The following is a 20,540-nucleotide window of genomic DNA, read 5'->3' as shown; positions in this document are numbered from 1 at the left end:
TCTTCATGAGGACATTTTCGTCTTCTTGGTAGCAGCTCTAAACCTTTCTGATGTGCAACATGAGTATGCAGGACTTCCTTCTCTGTTTCAGAGGGCAGCAACAGCAGCCACGAGTCTCGGGTGGGGCTGGTTGAAGGCGTGGAGAAGGACAAGAGGACAGTCATTCCTCTGGCTGTCGTCTCCACTCTCACCACTCTCTGTCTGCTGGTGCTAGTGGGTATACTCATCTACTGGAGGTACAAACACACACCCTGTACATTCTACATCGTGCCTGACCATCTTTTCACGAGCAGTTTGGCGTCTCTGGTTCCAGAAACTGTTTCCAGGCAGCCAATTTCTACCCGGATAACCCCGCGTCACCTAAAGTCCTGTCTGTTCCCTCCACGCCCCTGCTGCTTTCCACAGGTAGGCCACTCAGAGGGGGGGTTTCTTGCTCTTCACCTCATTAAGCACTGAGACAAACTGAGTGTGGTGTTGCAGATTGCCACGAGCCGCTGACGGTGAAGCAGTTTGTGAAGCAAGTCCTGGAGCTCCACAGCACCAACAGCTTCTCCAGGGAGTTTGAGGTGTGTCACATTAAATCCACATGAAAGGAAAACGGGTGGAATGATTTGTCTCAGCTCCCTAATGTGCATCCATGTTTCTTTTTAACATCATGAGCTTTTGGAATTTAATTTGACTCTGTGTGCAGAAAGATATGCTTTAACTTGCAGGGAAGTTCTTGTTTTTTTTTGTTTGGCAGCCAGATGATAATATTTTGTGTTCAGAGAAAACTCCCTGATGGTGGTTTTCAGTATGAATCAAGGACACATCTGCATGTTTGACACTTCCACACATGATCCGCTCACACACACATGCAGATTTGATTCTTTCAAGTGTTCAGTGCCTTGCAAAACTATTATTACCCGAAACTATTTCTCTTTTTTTTCATGTTCCAACCACAAACTTCTGTTTGTTGTTATTTTCCATCATTAAAGCGGACTCAACTCCTGTTTAGTCCACTTTAATCAAACTCCAGTCCGTTTGCAGAGGTGTGAAAGCTCAATCAAACTCTGATGCTCTCTCTTCTTCAGAAGTTTTCGTGTTGTTTCTCTATAGTTCTTGGTCCAACTTGCAAAAAGGGTTGTGCAGGTTTTTCAAAGGGTTTGGTTCATTTTAATGTTATTTTTCATCAGTCCTGAGAAAGATCACTGGAGTATAAATCCTGTACATTTTCCTTTCATCTCCCAGTAACGTGCTAACACATTGAAGTTTGTGGCTGTAGCTCGGTGAGAAACCTCCAGGTTGAATTAATGCATTTGCAAGGCACTGATTGGTCTCCTGTGTCTCCCTCTCATTGTGTAACAGTGTTTCTGTCTTCCAAATAGTCTACCACTGCTTTACACCCCTTAAATTATTAGGAGGCCCAGGCCTTGTTTCACCCGCCCCGTAGAATAATGTTACATCGTCGCTAACGTAGCTGCTAGAATTGCAGGCGGCGGCTCAGGTGGGATGGTGTGCCCCCACTCCCACTCGGCGCCTCCGCTCTGTGTGGATCTGAACCCTACATTCCTGGACCTGCACTGACTCCTTGTCTGTCGTCTTGTCCCTCTGTCCCACTCTCCTTTCACCATCTCCACCACCATCATCGTGCTTTCCGCATCCTCACCACCCTCCATTAGATTGTGAAAGAGTCGTATGAGGTAAGACCCCCCTCCATCCCTCTGCTGCAGAGGGGTTTTTTGTAGTTCTGGGAAGGAAAGGCAAAGTGCCAGCTTACCTTAGCATCCCTGATTTGAGTTGAAAAAGTTTTACATCCGTTCTTCTTCAGCTAGCTGACAGCAGGCTCACTCTGTGTCTACACTGAAGCTTGCTGTGCTCATCTGAACCGCTTCTCGTTGGTTGTGTTGTGCTTCAGGAGGTTCAGGCGTGTACAGTCGACATGGGCATCACCGCCGACAGCTCAAATCATCCCGACAACAAAAACAAGAACCGCTACATTAACATCCTGGCCTGTATGTGTCTGCTTAGTAAAATCAGTCAGCATTTAGGCAGAGCGTCAGCTAACCGCCTGGTTCTCCTTTCCCAGACGACCACAGCAGAGTAAAGCTCTCCAACAGCTTGGACCGAGATGGGAAGTGTGGGGACTACATCAACGCTAATTTTGTCGACGTGAGTGATTTTCTTCTAAGTATTTATACAGTCATAGAGACAGTTGTTTGGTCGGGCTAAAAGGTTTAGAAAAGTTTTTTTTGGGGCTCATTTTTAGCTTTTACCTGTTTCTATTGTGCCTTGCAAAATAATAAAACATGAAACGATCCAAGTCCACCAAGTATGGTGTTTTGTGAAAAATTTGTGTACCACATGTGAATTTTACATTTTTAAAAATAATTTTCAATGTGGTCTTCAAATCTGAAATCATGTTTTTTTCTATAAGGGATTTCTTCTATCCTTTCTTTTTGTATTGTCTTCTCTTTGTCCTTTCTTCTTACTGCCCTGACTTTCTTTCTTAACCTCTGTAATTTCTCCTTCATTGTGCAACCTTTTTTCCCCTCCTTACATCCTTACATATGCTTTCTTTATTTTTTCTTTCTATTTTTGTTTATCCAGGAGCCCATATTTAAAGCCTGGCCACTGTAGAAGAATATCTCATAATTTCATGGTTTAAGTTCAGTGCCAAATCTATGGAAAGTTGAGTTTGCAAAAAGTCTTTATTTTCTATTTCTTTAAAAAAAAAAAAAAAAAGGTGTAGGAACCATTACTGTCAATATGATAGCCAGCAAGTTTGCAAAGGACAACAGTGGGGTCCCTGGGTTGAGGTTAGGGCCACAGCTGACACTACCACTAGCAAAGCGGTCAAACTGCTGCTGCGTTTGCAGGGTTACGAGCGAACGAGGGCCTACATCGCGGCTCAGGGGCCACTGAAGGCCAGCCGGGAGGACTTCTGGAGGATGATCTGGCAGCAGAATGTTGGAGTTATTGTCATGATCACCAATCTGAAGGAGAAAGGACGGGTAAGACCTGACACAAACACTGAAGGTCTCCACCAAGATCAGTGCCGGGTCAGGATTTCATGCCTGCTCCTTCCTCTGCAGACGAAATGTGACCAGTACTGGCCGGAAGAGGACCAGGAGGAGTATGGCGCTTACCAGGTGGCCCTGAGAAGCACCAAGACACTAGCGTACTACACACTCCGGACGTTCACAGTTAGGGATACAGCTAATAAGGTACTTCATATACACATTCCTTATCTCTGATTACCACACAGAGAGCCTGAACCTTTGCAATGTTTCAGTGTTAAATAGTTGATATCATTTGTTGTTCCAGGTGCCACAGAAGAGAGTGGAGCACACGGTCCTGCATTACCACTACACCCAGTGGCCGGACATGGGCGTCCCAGAGTACACTCTGCCTCTGCTGTCCTTCATCAGGGCGTCGTCTCGGGCCCGGACACAGGAGATGGGACCCGTCCTGGTTCACTGCAGGTAGAGCTGAACACAATTTCTTATGATATCAACAACATTACAGCAAATCTGGCATCTTCTTTTCATCTGTCTGTTTCAGCGCTGGCGTAGGAAGAACAGGAACCTACATAGTGATAGACAGCATGCTGCAGCAGATCCAAGATCAGGGAACGGTAAACGTGCTGGGCTTCCTAAAACACGTCCGGACACAGAGGAACTTCCTGGTTCAGACGGAGGTAAAATCAGTCAAACTCCACTGGATAATTCCTTAATATTAATATATTAATATATAATATAAAACGGCAGTCCATGTTTCCTGGAGTTGGTTCGTACTGATGCAGGTCTGTCTGCACAACAGAAGCCAACCACAGAGTTTGTTTGGACCGGACCTTGACCCATTTTTTCAGGTGGTTTCAGTTGTTTGATCCACACCAAATGTGTCAGGTGTAAACACACACTTGGGTGACAGGCAATAATGTGACAGGGGGACATAGACTGAGAACGTCACCTTGTCCAACCGTCATCTTATGTTGGGGTAAATGTCTGATATTTAAAACTCACTGTTAAGGTTTTAACCCAACCTGGCCATCACAATAAAGTTCTAAACCTTCAGTTTCATTGTTCCTCCATATTTTCCAGGAGCAGTATGTGTTCATTCATGACGCTCTGGTGGAGGCCATCCTGAGTCGGGACACGTCAGTCACCTCTGACCTTCTCCACAATTACGTCTCTAACCTCCTGATCCCAAGCGCCACAGGAAGAACGCGCATGGACAAACAGTTCAAGGTGGGGCCTTCATTTGATTCCTTTTCCATTGGTTCTAAGCGATCGTTCTGAAGCTAACCGTTCCTCTCGACCTTTCAGCTGATAAGTCAGCGCCAGGCAAAGCACGCAGACTACAGCACTGCCCTGAAGGATGGCAACGCTGAGAGGAACAGAGCAAGAGCGCTGATGCCTGGTAAACTAGACTTAAAAGAACCCATGTGTACCGCCACATTTTCCAGTAACCATAGCTGGATGTAATATGGTGATATTTCTGATGTACCATTGGAAAAAGAACAGAAGCCCAAGTGGGATCTGTGAGACCAAATAGCAGGGTAGAATCCATGTTTTGCATGGTTGACAGTTTGCTTATGTAGAGCGAGATTGATCTGGGCAGAGTGAAACCTGAAGGACAAGCTTCAGTCTCACTGCAGAACAGTGAGAGTTGGCAGCTATGATGGTGTTTAAAGTGAATGCATGTCAAAATGATGTAAAAGATCAATTAAGCAAAACAACATTTTGGTTTCTTGTGAACTTATGTTTCTGTTGTCTAGTGGAGAGATCAAGAGTCTCTCTGGCGGCTTCAGAATCCAACTCCACTGGCTACATCAATGCCTCCTATGTAACGGTGAGTGACTTTTTACTGTTACTTTAACACTGTCATGTGAAATATTTAGGAGGATTATTCTGAAGAGCTGCAGTATAAGTAGCAATGGTAGTTCTGCTTTGGTATTCGGAGCAGAGGTGACATCATCCTATTGTGGATCAGTTGGTGTAAAACAGGATTGTACTAATATTTACAATATATAATATTACAAACTTAACATCTGGCATTTCTCCATCTCATTGGTAACTGAACATATGCTAACACCAGCCTATCCAATGCTAATGGACACAGGAAGTAGGCAATCCAGTGGGTGACTAGCCTCAGTATGCTAATAATTAGCTTCTCCAATGCTAATGCAAATGAGTCCTCACTTTCTGATCTGCCAGCGCCGGTCACTCAGTTACCAGTGTTGGCCGATCACAAATCAGATCAGTAGCTAGCTTCAAAAAAGATATAGCCACCTATGACAAGGGAGTAGCCACTGCTGAGTGTGCAGTAGTTTTCATTTTGGCCATAATGCCGCGCCATAGGCATCTGCGTTTTGATCTCTAAATGTCAGTAAAGCCCTCGTGTTTCTCTAAACGCCTCTCTGTTGGTTGCCGTTTTTAAAACCCCCCGGAGTTCTTCAGTGTTACAGCTCCAGTTCTTACAGGGACACCACTGCTGTAAAGGTTTCATAGTGAGTCAGACGCCTATGAGCAGCACCGTGGAGGATTTCTGGAGAATGATCTGGGAGCACAACACACACACAGTTATCTGTCTGCCGGACACACACAATCAGGTACGACCTGCTCACACTCTGCCTTTTAAATGAGTTCCTTTAATGCAGCTGCGTTCATGTTTTTATTTTCTAGAATGAAAAGAGGGACTGCTGTGTCTACTGGCCTAGTAAAGACCTGCCATTGATCTTTGATGGATTCACTGTGTCTCACACGGGGGAGGAGCTTGTACATCTGACCAATGATGAAAGGGTTTTTGTGCAGGATTTTACAATCCAGTCTCCTCAGGTGATAAACTCTCACACACGTTACTATCAAACCCCCCAACAGAATGATTCCTGATGCAGTGTCCATGCCTCCCCCCAGAATGATTGCATCTTACACGTACGTCAGTACAGCACCCCCTGCTGGCCTAACCCAGACAGTCCCATCAGAAACAGCTTCGACCTCATCAGCATGGTCAGAGAGCGCAGCAGACACTCACAGGAACTCGTAGTCGTTCACGATCCGTGAGTAAAACACAGAGAGGATTACTGAAAGGTCGGATTCCTTTCAGGAACTAAATGTGTGTTTGTGTGCAGGTTGGGAGGAGCTACATCAGGGCTGTTCTGTGCCCTCAGCACCCTGTTCAGCCAGCTGGAGGAGGAGGGAGCCGTGGACGTCTACATGGTGGCACGGATGACCAACCTCATGAGACCTGGGGTTTTCAATGACATCGTAAGTACTGGAGCGGCGTTGAGTTGTGGAAGATTACTTTTTTTCCTCCCCCAAATTCAAGACATTGGGGTGACCTAACTAGAGTCTAGTTGGGTCACCCCAAGATCACCAAGTCTTCTTAAAAGGTAGAGTCTCTGAGAACAGTTCTTCAAAATATAGTCAGTGTTTTTAGCAAAGTTGAGCTGACTATCCAGGAACGACCCAAGGTATTTAAAATTTGCCACAGTTTCAACAGGTTGGCCATTGAGAGAAATGAAATGAAATGAAATGAAATTTTATTCGAACATGATACAAATATAAAAATAAAATAGTGCACAGTAACAAGGAGTGCATAAGAAAGAAGAGAAAATACAGATTTTTTTGTTTCAGTTAACATATCATGCTCAAAATGGGGTAGGAAGAAACTGGAACCACTTTAAGGTCTTGTTTAGATAATTTAATTAGCTCTACATTCTTAAGAGAATGAAAAATTCATAATAAATAATAAACAAATTGCGGTATTCTGATTTAGTAATATAATTATATTGTGTTACCACCCCCACGCCACTAGAGGCAGTACCAACCCCGAAAAGATGCGATTAAGGAGCAGATTTAGAAGTACACCGAAAACTGCAGAATTTGGTAAAAACGGTGAGCTTTGCTGAAATAATTAAAGACACAAGTTCAAATCCATGCTGAGAGTGAAGCTCCTTCAATCAGTGCTCCTCCGCAGCTCTGATTGGTTAAGCAATGTAACGTGATCCTCTGCAGCAAGTGATGGCAAAGAGGGGCGTCATCACGACTTTACACAAGTGTGTTTTTACCTCCACGGCAGAGGCTCCGCCGAACCCCTGAGACCGACTCACCGAACCCCTGGGGTTCGATCGAACCCAGGTTAAGAACCACTGATATTGAGCTATCCTAAACTTTACTGACACCAGAACATAAACAATTTATGGAATTTACATGTTTGTACACAAAATAAAAAAGTAAATCTAGAAATCAGTGTAATTTTTGTTACATAAGAAGCTGTGATTCTTCCCGGCCCAACCCACAGGAGCAGTACCAGTATCTGTACCGAGCCATGCTGAGCCTGGTGAGCAGCCAGGAGGACCAGAGAGCCCTGCAGAGTCCAGAGACGAACGGGTCGGTACCGCTGGGCCAGTCCAACGCCACAGAGAGCCTGGAGTCGCTCATGTAGCCCCGCCCAAACTCCCACATGCTGGGATGGATGCCTGGGCCGTTCATGACTGTGGAAAGTGAGCATCGTAATGCTTTAATGTCCACTTGGTCAAATTTAACAATTTATTATAATACTCTTATAATACCTGTGATGAGCTTTTCAAAAACTGTAAAGCTCATCACAGGGAAATTGAGATACAGCAACACCTAGAAAGCTGTTTGTTATTTAAAGTGCTCATTTATAATTTTTAATTTTTTTTTTACATATTTCATAATCTGAAAACAGAAAGCAGCAGTTCATCATATGATCCCACGTTTCCCGGGCACCAATTGGACGTGATGACTTTACTGATTTTGTTGTCGACTTTAACCCTAAAGTTTCTTTTAATAATCATGGATAATAAATTAATAGGTTGAAATGTTTATATTTTGTTCATGCTTATGCCTTGAAAGCAACAGAAAAACTGTCATCCCATGTAAAATACTGCAGTATTCCAAAAGGTCTGATTATAGCATTAACATGTTTCGAAGATACAGTGCAGGTCAAAGGTTATGACAGAGTTGTAATGTTTAGTGGCAACTAGCCAAACCTATAGTTTCAGTCAATCTTGAATTAACCAGAGGCCTAATATACATGTTTTAAAAACTATCATGAAAATGTTTGCAGTGACATCACGCTATGTGAACGCACCTACAGTTAAACTTTATTTTCCTCACAGGATTAACCAAACAGTCTGTTAGCATTCTCTCTGGGTGTATTTTTACCTTTGTTGGAGTGAGACATGAAAGTATCTAAAAGGAAGCCATGCTGTTTGAATTCTCTAAATGTTAAGGCTGCTGTCGCTGTTTTTTATGCTGCTGAGTGTTTTTGCATTGCTAAAAAAAAGGGCTTTACGTTGGTCTAAACATGAAGAACTGAAGCTTCTGTCCTGGTATTTTGTTGTGTATAGCCCAACTGTATTGGCTTAGAGGGTGTAAAATTGTCCATTTGCTACTGCGGAAAGATAAAAGCCCCTTCTCCATTGTCAAATCTCACTAGCTGGTTAATATCTGGTTAGGTTCTAACCAAAGTTGGGTCCTTCTCCATTGGCATCATGTTCCTTACTATGTGGGTGGGAAAGTAGGTGGGGTGTGAGCATACAGTAGCTGTGGTTGACACTCCCACAATGTCATTTATACCCTTGAAGGGCCAGTTTCTCCAAAATCTCCAGATATATTTGCTGCGTTCGGTTGAAGCTGCGTGTTCTCTTCCATCACAATTGCTAAAAACATTTGGACCAGAAGGTCTGACCATCTCGCCAACAACTATGGTCTCATCCTGGATTCAAAATGGTGGTTGAGAAGGGTTTGCTGACGTAAATCCATGGGCCAGTCAACAGATGAAGTTTGTTGCCAATCAAGGACCTGCTACTCCATTCTAGAAGTGGTTCCCAAAAACAAACGCCGCAGGATCTGCAAATGTAGATGAATCTGGCTAGGTCTGACTGGCGAAGAACCGGTTAGAGCCACGCAAATGGAGAAGGGGCTGAAGTGAGTAACGTTTTGTCTCTATGTCAGTCTCTGTCCCAGTCCCCTCATTTAATGGTCGCCTGACCAAACTTAGTCTGAATCAAGAAAAAGGGGGCCAGGCTGCCCTGCTGTTGGAGCCATTTCAGACATTCAGGATACTGTGGTGAATGACTATTCGTCAGTGCAGACAGAGCGCCTGCATTGTGGAGTATGAGATTAGGTAATGCTGTTGATGCAGATTCTATAACAATGATGCAGATGTGGGGGGTATATGTACGGTGTCTCAGTAACAAAGTTCAAGACACAGAATTTATCAATGTCTAAAAACATCTGAGGTGAACCACGATGTTTGCTAGAGAACCAAAAGCTGCTAAAGCCATGTCTCTTCAGACGCTACTGATATAAAGCATATACTTATTGAAGTTTCACAAGGATATGTAATATTCTTAAACTTTTGGGTCCTCATTTAAGAATATATTTTTTCTTTGGTTCTCCTTATGCCATCTACTGAGGATAATGAAACGGACGTATCAAAGTGAAGCCATGATGTTTGCCCAACATTTAAAGAATTCAAAGGCGTTTCAGTTATTTCAGGTCCCACTGTTGTGTCATTTAAAGCTCTCGTAAATACTTATGAGATCAGGAGTTACAATGTGAGAAGAGTCTAAATGAAAATTGTATTGTCTGATCTGACCTTTGACCTGTGGTGAAAAACTGCAAAATGCCTTGCTAACCCTAACAACGCAGAATTTACCACATCTAAACAGGATGGTTTCTTTTTAAATGGTGATTCATTATTGTTTGATAAAGAGGTTAGTCACAGATTGGTAACCAAAAACAGCTCTAGTACCTTACCTGGATATGCAGACAATAGATCCCCCCTGTTAAAAATCCTGGTTATAATTTTAAAAAATGAGATGATGAGAAACAACCTCAAAAATGTTCCACCTTTAAGTGTTCACACCTTTACCCTAACCTGTCCTGAAGCACATTTTAATTTGATGTCCATCAGTCAAATGTTGACATGGCAACCCTTGGCAACACAAATGGTTTCTGTCAAATGTAGTTTTATACTCTTGCTTGGTCCAAAGCAATTTTTTTTCCCATGAAGTCATTCTTTTGTTATACATAACTTTTGTTTTCTGAAGTGATACAGAAAATTAGGTTCCAAACTGACAGAAATTTAAAACTTTGCATAATTTCTCCCATCACAGTTTTTCCACATGATATCTTTATATTATATTAAAGGTGGAAAAAGTTTTGAAATGATTTATGATTGGAGGAATTTATTTTGTTTTACATCACAAAAACCTTGCCGTTTTACCAGGGGGTGTGTAGACTTTTATATCTGCTGTTGTGTATTTAACTGAGTAAGAGAGATTAGAGAAATGTCAAGATCGTTTTACAGCTGAAACCAGAAGTTTTCATACACTGAACCATAACTTTATTTTCTTTGATATCTGATAGGAATGAGCCAGAATTCCAGCCAACTAATGTGAATGACCAAACAGTTCAAAGGCAATGCTGCCAAATAAAGAAGAAGATCAAATAAATCTTGCATATTTTGCTACTTTTGTGGCATTTAGCAAATAGAAATCATTTTTGATGACTCTAACTGACCTTAAACAAGAGACATTTAGTCTGATTTAACTGTAGACAGTGAGGAGAAAAATGTATGTAAACTTCTGGTTTTAAGTGTATCCTGTAAATCTTTCCATTCCCTATTATTTTACTTCTTTTGCTAATCTGTTTTTCTCTGTAGGGTTTTCAGGCCTCTGATAGCAGACTGAAGCTGTAGAAATGAGACACAGATAAGAGCAGAAATCATGACGCGGCGGATATGAGATCAGCTCCACTTTGTTTTTGCTTACTTTGTCTCCTTGCCAGTGCCTTTTGTAAATCACATTACTGTACATCAAACCTCTTTTGGTTCATTTCAACACCTACTCTGCTGTGACTCCGCCTGCTGAACACTTAAAAAGAAATCCAAGCAGCACAAGTAGCAGTCTGAGACCAATTTTTATATTTTCTCTTCGACGTGAGCAAAAAAAAACAAAAAAAAAAAACACAAAAAGAAAACTAATAATTCCAGCCGTTCCCTCGGAAACCTGCTACGACTGTTGCAGTTTTGTAAAGATGCAGGAAAGTCACTGATGTTACATCGAGCTCAACAGACTGTGATCCTGATCCGTTTCACCTTCTGCATGTAAATACCCCTTTCAAGGCCAAATTACTGTATGTTTATAATGTACCTTTATATAGTTTTCTATTTTACTATACAAGCTGATTTTTCTAGCCATTTCCAAGAGCATACTTGTGGATTCTATTTGATAAACTTAGCCTGGAAATGTTGATTATGACTATAGTTTTAATGGAATGTTCTGGAGTACGTTTTTATCCCTCTTGTTTATTGTAGCAGCTTTGTGTCTTTTACCTTTGACCTCCAGCTAAAAACTGGGGAAGTGTTTATGTCAAACCATAAAATTAAAAAGATTTGTTTCAAAAGTTTTGTCTCAGATTTATTTTTTGTTTTACATATTGTCAGTTTTAATCTACACCAGCTGCGAGAGCAAAACTTTGTCAATATTCCGCTGACGTCGAACAAACAATTTTGCAGCTGTGGTGTTTCCAATAAATAAGAAATCCAATTAAAATTCAGTCAGTTTTTAGAGAAACACCGTTGTGAAAAGAAGCTGTACTTACCATTTTCCATTGCAATAAAAGGTCTATAGTACTTTTAAACTGATTTAAAATATAAAAGTTTCTGGACTTAATCGTCTTAAACACGAAAAAAACCAGCCACAAACGGTGGGTTTGTCATGCTTTTTATTTTTACTCATGAACTACATGGCATCATCTCCTCCGGATTGAGCTGTACGTGACGCCACGGCTTGAACAAAACGTCAGATAATCCAACACAAGAAGTTAAAGATGAATTCAAACCACAAAAATATAGTTTTCTCTATAATAATCTTAATATTTGTCATGACACATACTGTAGCAGTCTCGGAAGATAAAGTGTATAAAGTGCATTAAGAATGACCCTTACTGTGCAGTGAGAGGATGAATGCCGTCACATTCTGCGTGGGAAGTGGATTTACATACACCCTCTAAAGGAGTTCCTATCAAGTCAAACAATATTTTAAGATTTACGGTTTAATAAATGCTATTTAATGCAGGTTTTTAAGAGCCTGAATTGTCTGTGTGTATAAAAGTCCTCTAGCAAAAAGGTTTTGTCATTATACAAAAATGTAAAGAACGAAATGTGTTCTAAAGCAAATATCTTATTTTTAGAACTTGTACACAATTATTTTATTTTCTAAAATATTATTTTCACAAATATACTTTCTTTTTTAAACAAATATAAACAGAATGGCATCCTAGACAGAGACAGCTACTGAGGAAGTGACTGATTAAAATGGAAAATTAGTGAAAAAAGCCATTGAGTGACAGAGAGATGGAGAAGATGGAGCGACTAACAGGCACACGGCAACACAAACGCCGTATGTGTGTGACGCTAAAACCAATCAATTAGAATTAGTTTTGTCTCAGCTACAAATAAAAAAGTAAAACTGCATTCACATAGTATGCTTGTTTAAAAATGTCAGTTTAAAGATTTATAAGATTCTGTGGATGAAGTGATATTTGACAAATCTGCTTCCATCTTGGCCTAATCTGATTAGCCGTTAGCTTTAGCTGCCAAAAATAAAATAAAAAACTAAGCTTATTTGAAATTACAAATGTTGCTGAAGTTAATAGAACCCAACTGTAAAATGTCTTCTAAAAGATAATGAAAAAATATATAGTTTTAGTTTTAAACAATAAGTCTGTTTCGATTAAAATATACACCTAGGTTTGTACTGTGGACACAACGTGAATAAAGTAGAAAGCTAAAGCTAGCTTTTTAATCAACCATTGCATATCTAGGTTTTCAAGGTATAAAAAGATTTTTTTTTCCAAATTAGATCAAATTCCATAAGATTTAAAAAAATTATAATTCCATCATGAGTTAAACCCAACTGGGCTAATGAGTGAATATTTTAGTAGCATTTATGTTTATTTATTTAGATGACTCATTCTACACTAATACATTTTCTTTAAATTGCAAATTCAGGCAAAGCGAATGTAAATAAGAATCATCCTCTGGTTTCAATTTCTGTTAAAAAAAAAAAAAGTTCTTTAAGGGGTGCATGTAAATCCAGCTGTTTTTTATGCCTCATACAAAGAGCTCACTGGAATTTCCTGGCAGTGACTAGAAATATACAAAATACAAAAATCACTCACAGGAATTCAAACAGAATAAAAGGTGAAGCTGGACTTGATGTAAATGGGTGGTGTCGCTGTTATTTTGGTTGGAACATTTAAAAATCAAAGATAAAACATTATCTGTGGAGGTTTAAAATGCCCCCAAACAGAGCGGAGTGACACAAATCCTAACGAAGAACTGCTTAAGATGATCTGCCTTCTATTTTACACAAATGAGCTTTGATTACAGCTAAACACATGAGCTGTAATCATGTGGATTAAAACCAAAGGCACATTTTGTGATCACATTCAGTTGACTACTGAGGCGATCGAGTCAAATGAATTTTTGGTTTCACTTCCTTTAGGAAATTCAACCTTCTGTTCCCTCTATCAAAATAAAAGCCAGAGAGAAGTAAAGCATTTCTTTTGAAGGTCCCATGTAGGATTTAGTGGCAGTTTTGCTCATTTTCTGCACCGGCCGCTCTTATGTTTGAAGCGTGGCTTTAAAGTCTGGCCCTGCACATGTTTGACGAAAAGAGAAATGCACTCTATGTGTTCTTAAAGACATGCTTCGTAATGTTTGATGAGTTCAAACAGAACTGTTGCTCATTTACATAAAAAAAAACTACACATGTTGCCTTTTATACGAAAACCTTAAGGAGACAGTTCAAGGTTGTTGAAGCGTTATGAGCAGTTAATGTCTTTCCTCTTCATCTTGTAGTTCATGATATTTATGGTAAGATTTAGTTGAGTAATGCTACAGCCAAACTAAAATGACCTGAATATGACTAAAATGCTATGGCTGAAGCTAATTTAAAATGTACTTTCAAAAATTAACACTACAATACAATAACTTTCCATTAAAGAAACTATAATATTTCATAGTTGTTTATTCTGTTTTACTTTTATATCACATGTTCACTGTCAGCCGAAATGCTGTGTTTCATACAGGACGATAATAGGTGGCGCACTGCATCAAAGACCAATTATCAATGTAAATAATAACCAGGTTCTTTAAACAGCCAATCAGTGGAAAGATAGAGATAGTTCAAGGGCCTTTTGAGACTGGAGTTGTTCTAGGCCTTCGTTTTGGCCCCTCTTAGACTAGACATTAGCATTAGCCTCTGAGCTCAGCTCGTGTTGTCTCACACTAAATGAAGCGTGTTATCTGCTGTAGGTAAGATATTAACTGCTTCCTACTCTCCAGCAGGACCTTGGATTAAAAATCCCGAGCTATCCCTTTAAGTATTAATGAATTAATGCTACATTTGGTGAAAATTTGTTTAGTAGATGAATATTATGCACTAAAGCTGCAGTAAAACAAGGCTAAAATAAGCTAACACTAAATACATATCATATAATTGTGTGCAATAAAACATAGTTTAAATACAAATAGTACAGGCAAGAAAATAAATTGCATATATCCTATTTTATGGCATAGATTTTAAGAGAAATTGGCTACACTGCTTTGGCTAAAACGCTACAGCACCACAACCTCCACCTAGTTCAAGCATAAAGAGAGACGCTGAGAATACCCACAGTCTCTCTGTTTTCATAAGATCACATTTTGTGAATTGATGAACGCCACTGAGAGTTAAAACCTGCGGTTCTGGGAGACGCCACACCCATCTGGAGGAACGATAACTTTTTTTTTTTTTTTTTTTTTAAAGAAACATGCTTCGAGGCAAGAGCAGCTGTGAATGTTTACTTTGTCCTGAGATCGGTGAAAATCTCATAAACACATAAGCTCAACACAGGATGTGGTGCTGAATCCTTTTTTCCCAGACTCTGTGTTCTCCTACATGCCTTTGTGAGTTCAGCTTTGATTTCCTTGGCAGCCCTGTTGGGGGGGTGGAAAAAAAACACAAGAGGTGAATCAGACGTAGGTCAGCCAAGCATTAGGTGGCGCTGTGAGTATGGGAGTGGCCTTACAGAGTTGGTTCTTTTGCGCTTCCAGCAATCGGGGTTGAGCCTCTTCTGCTCGTCGGCGAGCGCCTTGGCCTGCTGGGTGAACATGCGGCGTTCCTCGCTTCGCATTTTCTTCCACTGCTCGCCCAGGAGGACGCTGATCGCTCTGCGGCACAGACGCACACGCATGACCACATGCGGGGCCTATTCAAAGCATCTCTAACTTGTAGCTTTCACATGTTGCTGCCACAAACTTGAATGTGTTTCATCAGGACCAGCACAGAGTAGAGCGTAGAAGGGAATTTATTTTATTTTGTTTTTCCAAATAAAAATCTGAAAAGTGTAGTGACAGACCTCGCAATCGCCCCTCGCCCTTTTAGTCTATTACCCCTCAATGAAATGCAATGAAACCCAGAAAATACCAAGCTGAGGGTGAAGTCTGCAGACATATGAATTTTTGTGAGCCTCCATGTTAAAATAAAGTCATGTGGCTCCGCCTACCTGTTATCCTTGCCGGGATACATCTGCGTGTACTCCACTCTGAACTTCTTGGCGAACAGCATGAAGGCATTCATTGGCCGCTTGCACTTGTTGGGCGTGGCACTGCCGCTAGCTTGCGCCTTAGCATTAGCTGGCTTTGGATGTTTGGAGAGGGAATGGCTGGGACTGTGGCTGTCTGAAGTGTGTCGGACAGTAAACAGTTTCTCATTTCATTGTGTGAAAGAAATCATTATGTCAGCATGTCTGAGTTAAAAGTTGGGCCTAATCTTAAAACATTAAGAATTACAAGACCTCGCATTGTGTCTCTGTCGGGAGAAACGGCGCCCCCGCTGGACTGTGAGGCATGTCGGCGTCTGGCCATGCTGCTCAGCAAGTAAACAGCGGAGGAGTCCAGAGGAGTGAAGTCATAACTGCAAAAGAAGCACACTTTCAGAAGAAGAGGAAGGAGAAGCTCTCTAATTGGCCAGTCAATGCTAATGCTAAGTAGCAGAATGTTGTTTTACTGCTCTTGCCAAAGCCCCTTTAAACTCACAGAAGAAGTTCACCCCAAAAGTAGACTGCAAAATGCCAAAATATGAATGTCTGCTTTACCTTCTAAATGTGTCAAACACGAGGGAGTCATCCGTATGCTTAGCATCCCGGTGTCCAGGAGGCAGGCACATATCGCCCACTTCCATTTCATAGCACGGTATCCCATAATGCACCACAGTCAAGCTTGGGTAAAACGAGGACCATCCTGAGAGAAGGGAAAGAGCTTGAATAATTATGTCTTTGGTAGACACTACTGGTACTGCTCATCACCCACGCTGGTACCTTTGTTTTTGACGTAGAAAGGGTGGTCCAGTTGGCACCGGGCCGTGATTGGCGTATGTCCGAATACGCCGGGGTCAAAGATTAGCTGCAAAACGGCCTGACCACAGGACACAGTTTCTTCGTGCTCAACCAGCTGCAGGCCCTCGGAGCCATAACTCTGTACAAGACAAGATGTTCCATGCATTTTGTGCCTCGTTTCTACTGAGCGGTACGGTATGGGTCAGTACGGTTTGGTACGCTAATTTGTTTGCATTGTAAAAGTGGCTCATACAACCAAACCATACCAAACCATTCCTGGGTCCACTTCAGTTGTAAGTCCATAGTAGAATGGTACGGTACAGCTCGGGTGGAGCTACTGCCGTCACACATAGTCTATTGATTGGGGGACTGAAAAACACTCATACGAGAACTAAACATAGAAGTGCTTGTACCGATGTTTGTAGTATGACACAATGTCAGGCATTTGGGTTGAACCCTGTTTGTGAGAATCCAACAAGGAGTGGAGATTCCATCCTGAATATGCTGGACTATGAAATGGCATTCCATACCTCTTCTCTCTCTGCATCTAATTTGATGTACTGGCAGAAAAACCTAGTGATAATGGAGTTAATACTAATTCAGAGAGGTGCCTATGACAGCTGTTGTACCTTCAGGAATCTTGAGCGCTCTTCATCGGCACGGTCTTCTTCACCAGACCCCATGTCCTCAACATCCTGCCAGTCCACACATGAGCCGCTGTGAAAACGCAGGCGAGTTCCTGATTGGAGAGGAGCAAAAACGTTCAGTCTGTATCACTTTAGTTTGGGGAAATGCCAGTTTGTTTGCGTGCTCACTTTTAGTGTAACTGTGCACATACAGGAACATCACAGTCATTGGCACAATCACAGGAAGGAAAAGGGGAAATCGAATGTAGAATACCTAATTACTTTTTCCTAACTCCAGACATTTTCAGTCCCAACTTCCTTGGGTTAAACTTTAAATCCTTTTTGAAGATCACACCCTTTCCTCCAGGATTGTTCTGTTCACAGATCTACCTTTTAGAAAGCAGTGCCAGACTGTGGGTGGACAGGAGAAACTCCAGCCCATGTCCTCATCATCAGACAGGGAGGACCTGGTTGATACAGCAGAGCCACACTCACTGCTCGTCTGCAAATACAAAACAGCCATCAGGCACAATTAGCACCAATCACAACAAAGAATAAGGATTTCTATTACAAAACATAAGTAAAGCTTGGCTTTACCCTGCTGCGATGTCGCTCCCTGCTGTGAACTCTAGAGGGCGACGAGCTGATCGGGAGAGTAGGTGGAGGACGGGCGTAGGTGTGTAGATCACTGCTGGTGCTGGGGATGCAGACTGCAGAGGAGCTAAAAATGTCCAACCACACAGTCTAAGAACAACGGCGCTCTGATTCACATGATGCAGTTATCATGGTTTAAAAGATGTTCTCCAAAGAATCTACTAAATCTAAAGTGCCACCATACATTAGAGGATGTTTCCAACTGTTTCATCTACTTGAGGTGGACTGATTTAAAAAAACAAAAACAAAAAACATTTTACAATAGAATAACAAAAATCAGAAGGTCAGTTTGTTGGTGAAACCTGCAAAGACTCTGCTTTTGCCGGAACACCATACCAGCTTGTGTTCCTCATAAAGAGTGCCAAAAAAATACTCTATTCATTATGGCGTGTATAAATAGCTGCTCACTGTTCAGCTGCAGATCATAAAACGTTTTGACACTCAGAAAGTGACAATTAAGTGTGGATAACTTATCAAATGCCTATTTTCACATCATTGATTTACCATATAGATTAGAAAAGTTCCACCATTTGGCATGAAAGGCTTGCCGTACTTGCTGAGAGCAGTGCACAATGCAACTGGCTGTAGTGATAGTGGTTTACTGCCTGAAGAATTAGTTATTAGTTATTAGTTTATTAGTGCTCCCGTTGTGGTACAGGTGTGTTGCTACTCGTAGAATAAGTTCCTATTTCTGGTGTGGAGCTAAGCGCCCACCTGCTGTGAGGCAGGTCCTGTAGAAGCGGGCTCTGGGGCCCCGTGGCGATGTGAGCCAGCTGTGTGAGCCAGAGCGTCTCTGGAGGCTGAGGCCACTCCTGGTGCGACACACCAACCTCCACCTGGTAAACAGGCGCCGCCGTTAGTTCCTCCTGAACCTCCTGGAGGTCTGGCAGGTCGTCTGGGTGAGCAAGCCACACATTTGAATTACTCAAAAAAAAAACCCAAAAAACAATGACAACAAAAAAGAAGCAGCTATGGTTGCTGCTTATATGTTAGCTACCATATTCCATGAAGCTGTCGCTGGTGGGGATGCCAGGGGAGGAGAGGAAGTGTTCGTCACAGCGTAGCAGATCATGAGCCTGGTCCCCGTCAGCACTCATTCTTCCTGAAGGAAACAGTGAAAAGAAAGCTGAGGATTAGAGCAGCTCATGGAACTGAGTATTAATGAGTCTTTTTCACTGGTTTCCTTCCAGATTTCTAAAGTCTTCTGGGAAAGGTGTCTTGTTGGTACCTAAAGTTGAAGCTAAACTTTACTGTGAGGTGTCATTCATTTATTACTCACTGAACACCCGAGGCTGCCTGGAAGCCTGGGGTCTTCAGCATTGATGTTTTTAAAAGCAGATTAAAAACGGATACTTTCAACCTGGTTTTTCATTGAAATTTAGTAATTGTATCTAATTCACCTTTTACTTTAGATGTCATCATAAAAAAACCTCAATAACTTTGTTTATTCTTCATTTCTTTAATTTATAGTGTTCATCTAGATTTCCTTCATTCTAGTTCTAGAATTTTTATCCATATCGCCTCTAAATTTGACAAATATTCCCCCAGTTTTCCTTTTCAATTTGTCCAGTTATGTCATTTACCCAGCTTCATTAAATAAAGTTTGACTGACATGCAGAAATATTTCTTTGACATTAAATAATTTTTTGTTTAATATAATCTGCTATTACTTTTTGTGTTGTGTTCAAAATATTTTCTTTTAATGTTAATTGTTTGAAATAAAGTAAATTTTTTGGAAGAATAAATACTGTGTTTTTGACATTGACTCAAAATGCAATAAGCTGCTAATTGGTTAGCTACCTGTGTATTGAGTCTGATGGTCAACCTGTTGCATGTTGCAATCATGGGAGTCGCTTGATGGAAGGGGTGGATTTTTCACCTCCCAAACCATGATGTAACTGAAACACAGAGTTTATAACAGGTTTATAATGGATTTGCTTTAATCAACCACATAAAATAAACTGGCATCAGTCTTAGTGTTTATTTATGGTTTAAGTGACATAAGAGCCACATCGATATATATTTACAATAATATAAATCACTTCATTGTGCACCGATTGTTCACTTTCAGAACAAAATCGAACTTGTTTCACTTTTACCTATTACATCACTATTGTCCTGTGACGAAGCCTTGTTTATAAACGTCCAGGTCCAGCACGCATGCGCATTTAAAGTCCATTCATTCAGTACAGAGAAGGACGGAGAATATACACTTTAAATTACAAGTGGAAACCAATGTAATAAACTCGGATAAAGGTATTTTGGAGAGCAGAATGGCGGAATACTGCCCGTTGTCAAAAAAAACGCCACAAATGTCGAAGTCTTTACGTTTTGTACAACTTCAAAGGAAAGTACAGTGAAACACTGTCACGTCGAAAAAAAAAAACAAGAACAAAGGCGATACATTCGGAACTGAGGCAGACTAACTCAGGTCGAGAGTAATTTTCGGAAGGTGAAACAATGACTAGGTCGAGTTAAATGGCTCAGACGTCCTATTGCGTAAAACGCAGTACAACAAAACAACGTCAACAATGAAAGCTTTACGGGAGCGAGCTGCGAAACTGCATTTACAGCAAAAAACGAGCGCTGACAGCTTCGTATTTTTACTCCTGTTCTGAGTTTAGATATATATATGTTCAACTCTGTAACGTCTTCTCAAATTCAGCGATTTAAAAGCCGTCAAAGACTTCAATGAACTTTTCTCAACTCACCAAAACAGTCGCCTTGTAGGGAAAAGGGGGGTTGTTGTAAACATAATGTTCTAGTTACCCTATTGGTCAGACATGGTGTCAATCTTTGGTGTTGGCGTTTCTCATTGGCCAGCCAAGTGTGAGCTTGCGCTCTGTAAAACATATGG

At 41.2% G+C, this 20,540-nt stretch overlaps 2 protein-coding genes across 3 annotated transcripts in view; one reads left to right on the top strand and one right to left on the bottom strand.

Annotated features, from left to right (window-relative positions):
* Positions 1–11,423, top strand: part of ptprz1b (protein tyrosine phosphatase receptor type Z1b) — a 60,544-nt gene extending 49,121 nt beyond the window's left edge. The window contains exons 15-33 of the mRNA XM_088003076.1: positions 92–236; positions 314–405; positions 481–566; positions 1,662–1,682; positions 1,898–1,994; positions 2,069–2,151; positions 2,859–2,993; positions 3,075–3,206; positions 3,307–3,464; positions 3,544–3,679; positions 4,083–4,229; positions 4,308–4,401; positions 4,760–4,833; positions 5,465–5,593; positions 5,667–5,819; positions 5,898–6,040; positions 6,113–6,248; positions 7,285–7,486; positions 10,681–11,423. Coding sequence (XP_087859202.1) covers positions 92–236; positions 314–405; positions 481–566; positions 1,662–1,682; positions 1,898–1,994; positions 2,069–2,151; positions 2,859–2,993; positions 3,075–3,206; positions 3,307–3,464; positions 3,544–3,679; positions 4,083–4,229; positions 4,308–4,401; positions 4,760–4,833; positions 5,465–5,593; positions 5,667–5,819; positions 5,898–6,040; positions 6,113–6,248; positions 7,285–7,428 — 2,105 coding nt within the window. The 3' untranslated portion in view covers positions 7,429–7,486; positions 10,681–11,423. The remainder of the gene's footprint in view (positions 1–91; positions 237–313; positions 406–480; positions 567–1,661; positions 1,683–1,897; positions 1,995–2,068; positions 2,152–2,858; positions 2,994–3,074; positions 3,207–3,306; positions 3,465–3,543; positions 3,680–4,082; positions 4,230–4,307; positions 4,402–4,759; positions 4,834–5,464; positions 5,594–5,666; positions 5,820–5,897; positions 6,041–6,112; positions 6,249–7,284; positions 7,487–10,680) is intronic.
* A 304-nt stretch (positions 11,424–11,727) lies between these two features.
* On the bottom strand, positions 11,728–20,453 carry LOC106910064 (HMG box-containing protein 1-like). Of its 2 annotated transcripts, none has more exons than XM_014976622.2 (13): positions 20,395–20,453; positions 19,484–19,581; positions 18,681–18,785; positions 18,398–18,578; positions 17,627–17,750; positions 17,420–17,531; positions 17,033–17,142; positions 16,386–16,542; positions 16,164–16,308; positions 15,864–15,982; positions 15,573–15,747; positions 15,096–15,237; positions 11,728–15,003 (listed from the first exon to the last, which is right to left on the bottom strand). In XM_014976622.2, the coding sequence occupies exons 1-13, from the start codon at positions 20,436–20,438 to the stop codon at positions 14,980–14,982; spliced, it is 1,536 nt and encodes a 511-aa protein (XP_014832108.2). In that variant the 5' UTR covers positions 20,439–20,453; the 3' UTR covers positions 11,728–14,979. The 2 variants fall into 2 exon arrangements, with proteins under 2 accessions (XP_014832108.2, XP_014832117.2); XM_014976631.2 differs by lacking the exon at positions 20,395–20,453 and adding an exon at positions 19,783–20,355.
* Positions 20,454–20,540: the final 87 nt, after the last annotated feature.

This window comes from Poecilia mexicana, unplaced genomic scaffold (assembly GCF_051168715.1).
Source record: "Poecilia mexicana isolate PSO_F unplaced genomic scaffold, ASM5116871v1 scaffold_23, whole genome shotgun sequence".
NCBI classification, from domain to species: domain Eukaryota; kingdom Metazoa; phylum Chordata; class Actinopteri; order Cyprinodontiformes; family Poeciliidae; genus Poecilia; species Poecilia mexicana.
The sequence above is the reverse complement of the archived record's forward strand: the minus strand, read 5'-3'. Positions and strand labels throughout refer to the sequence as shown.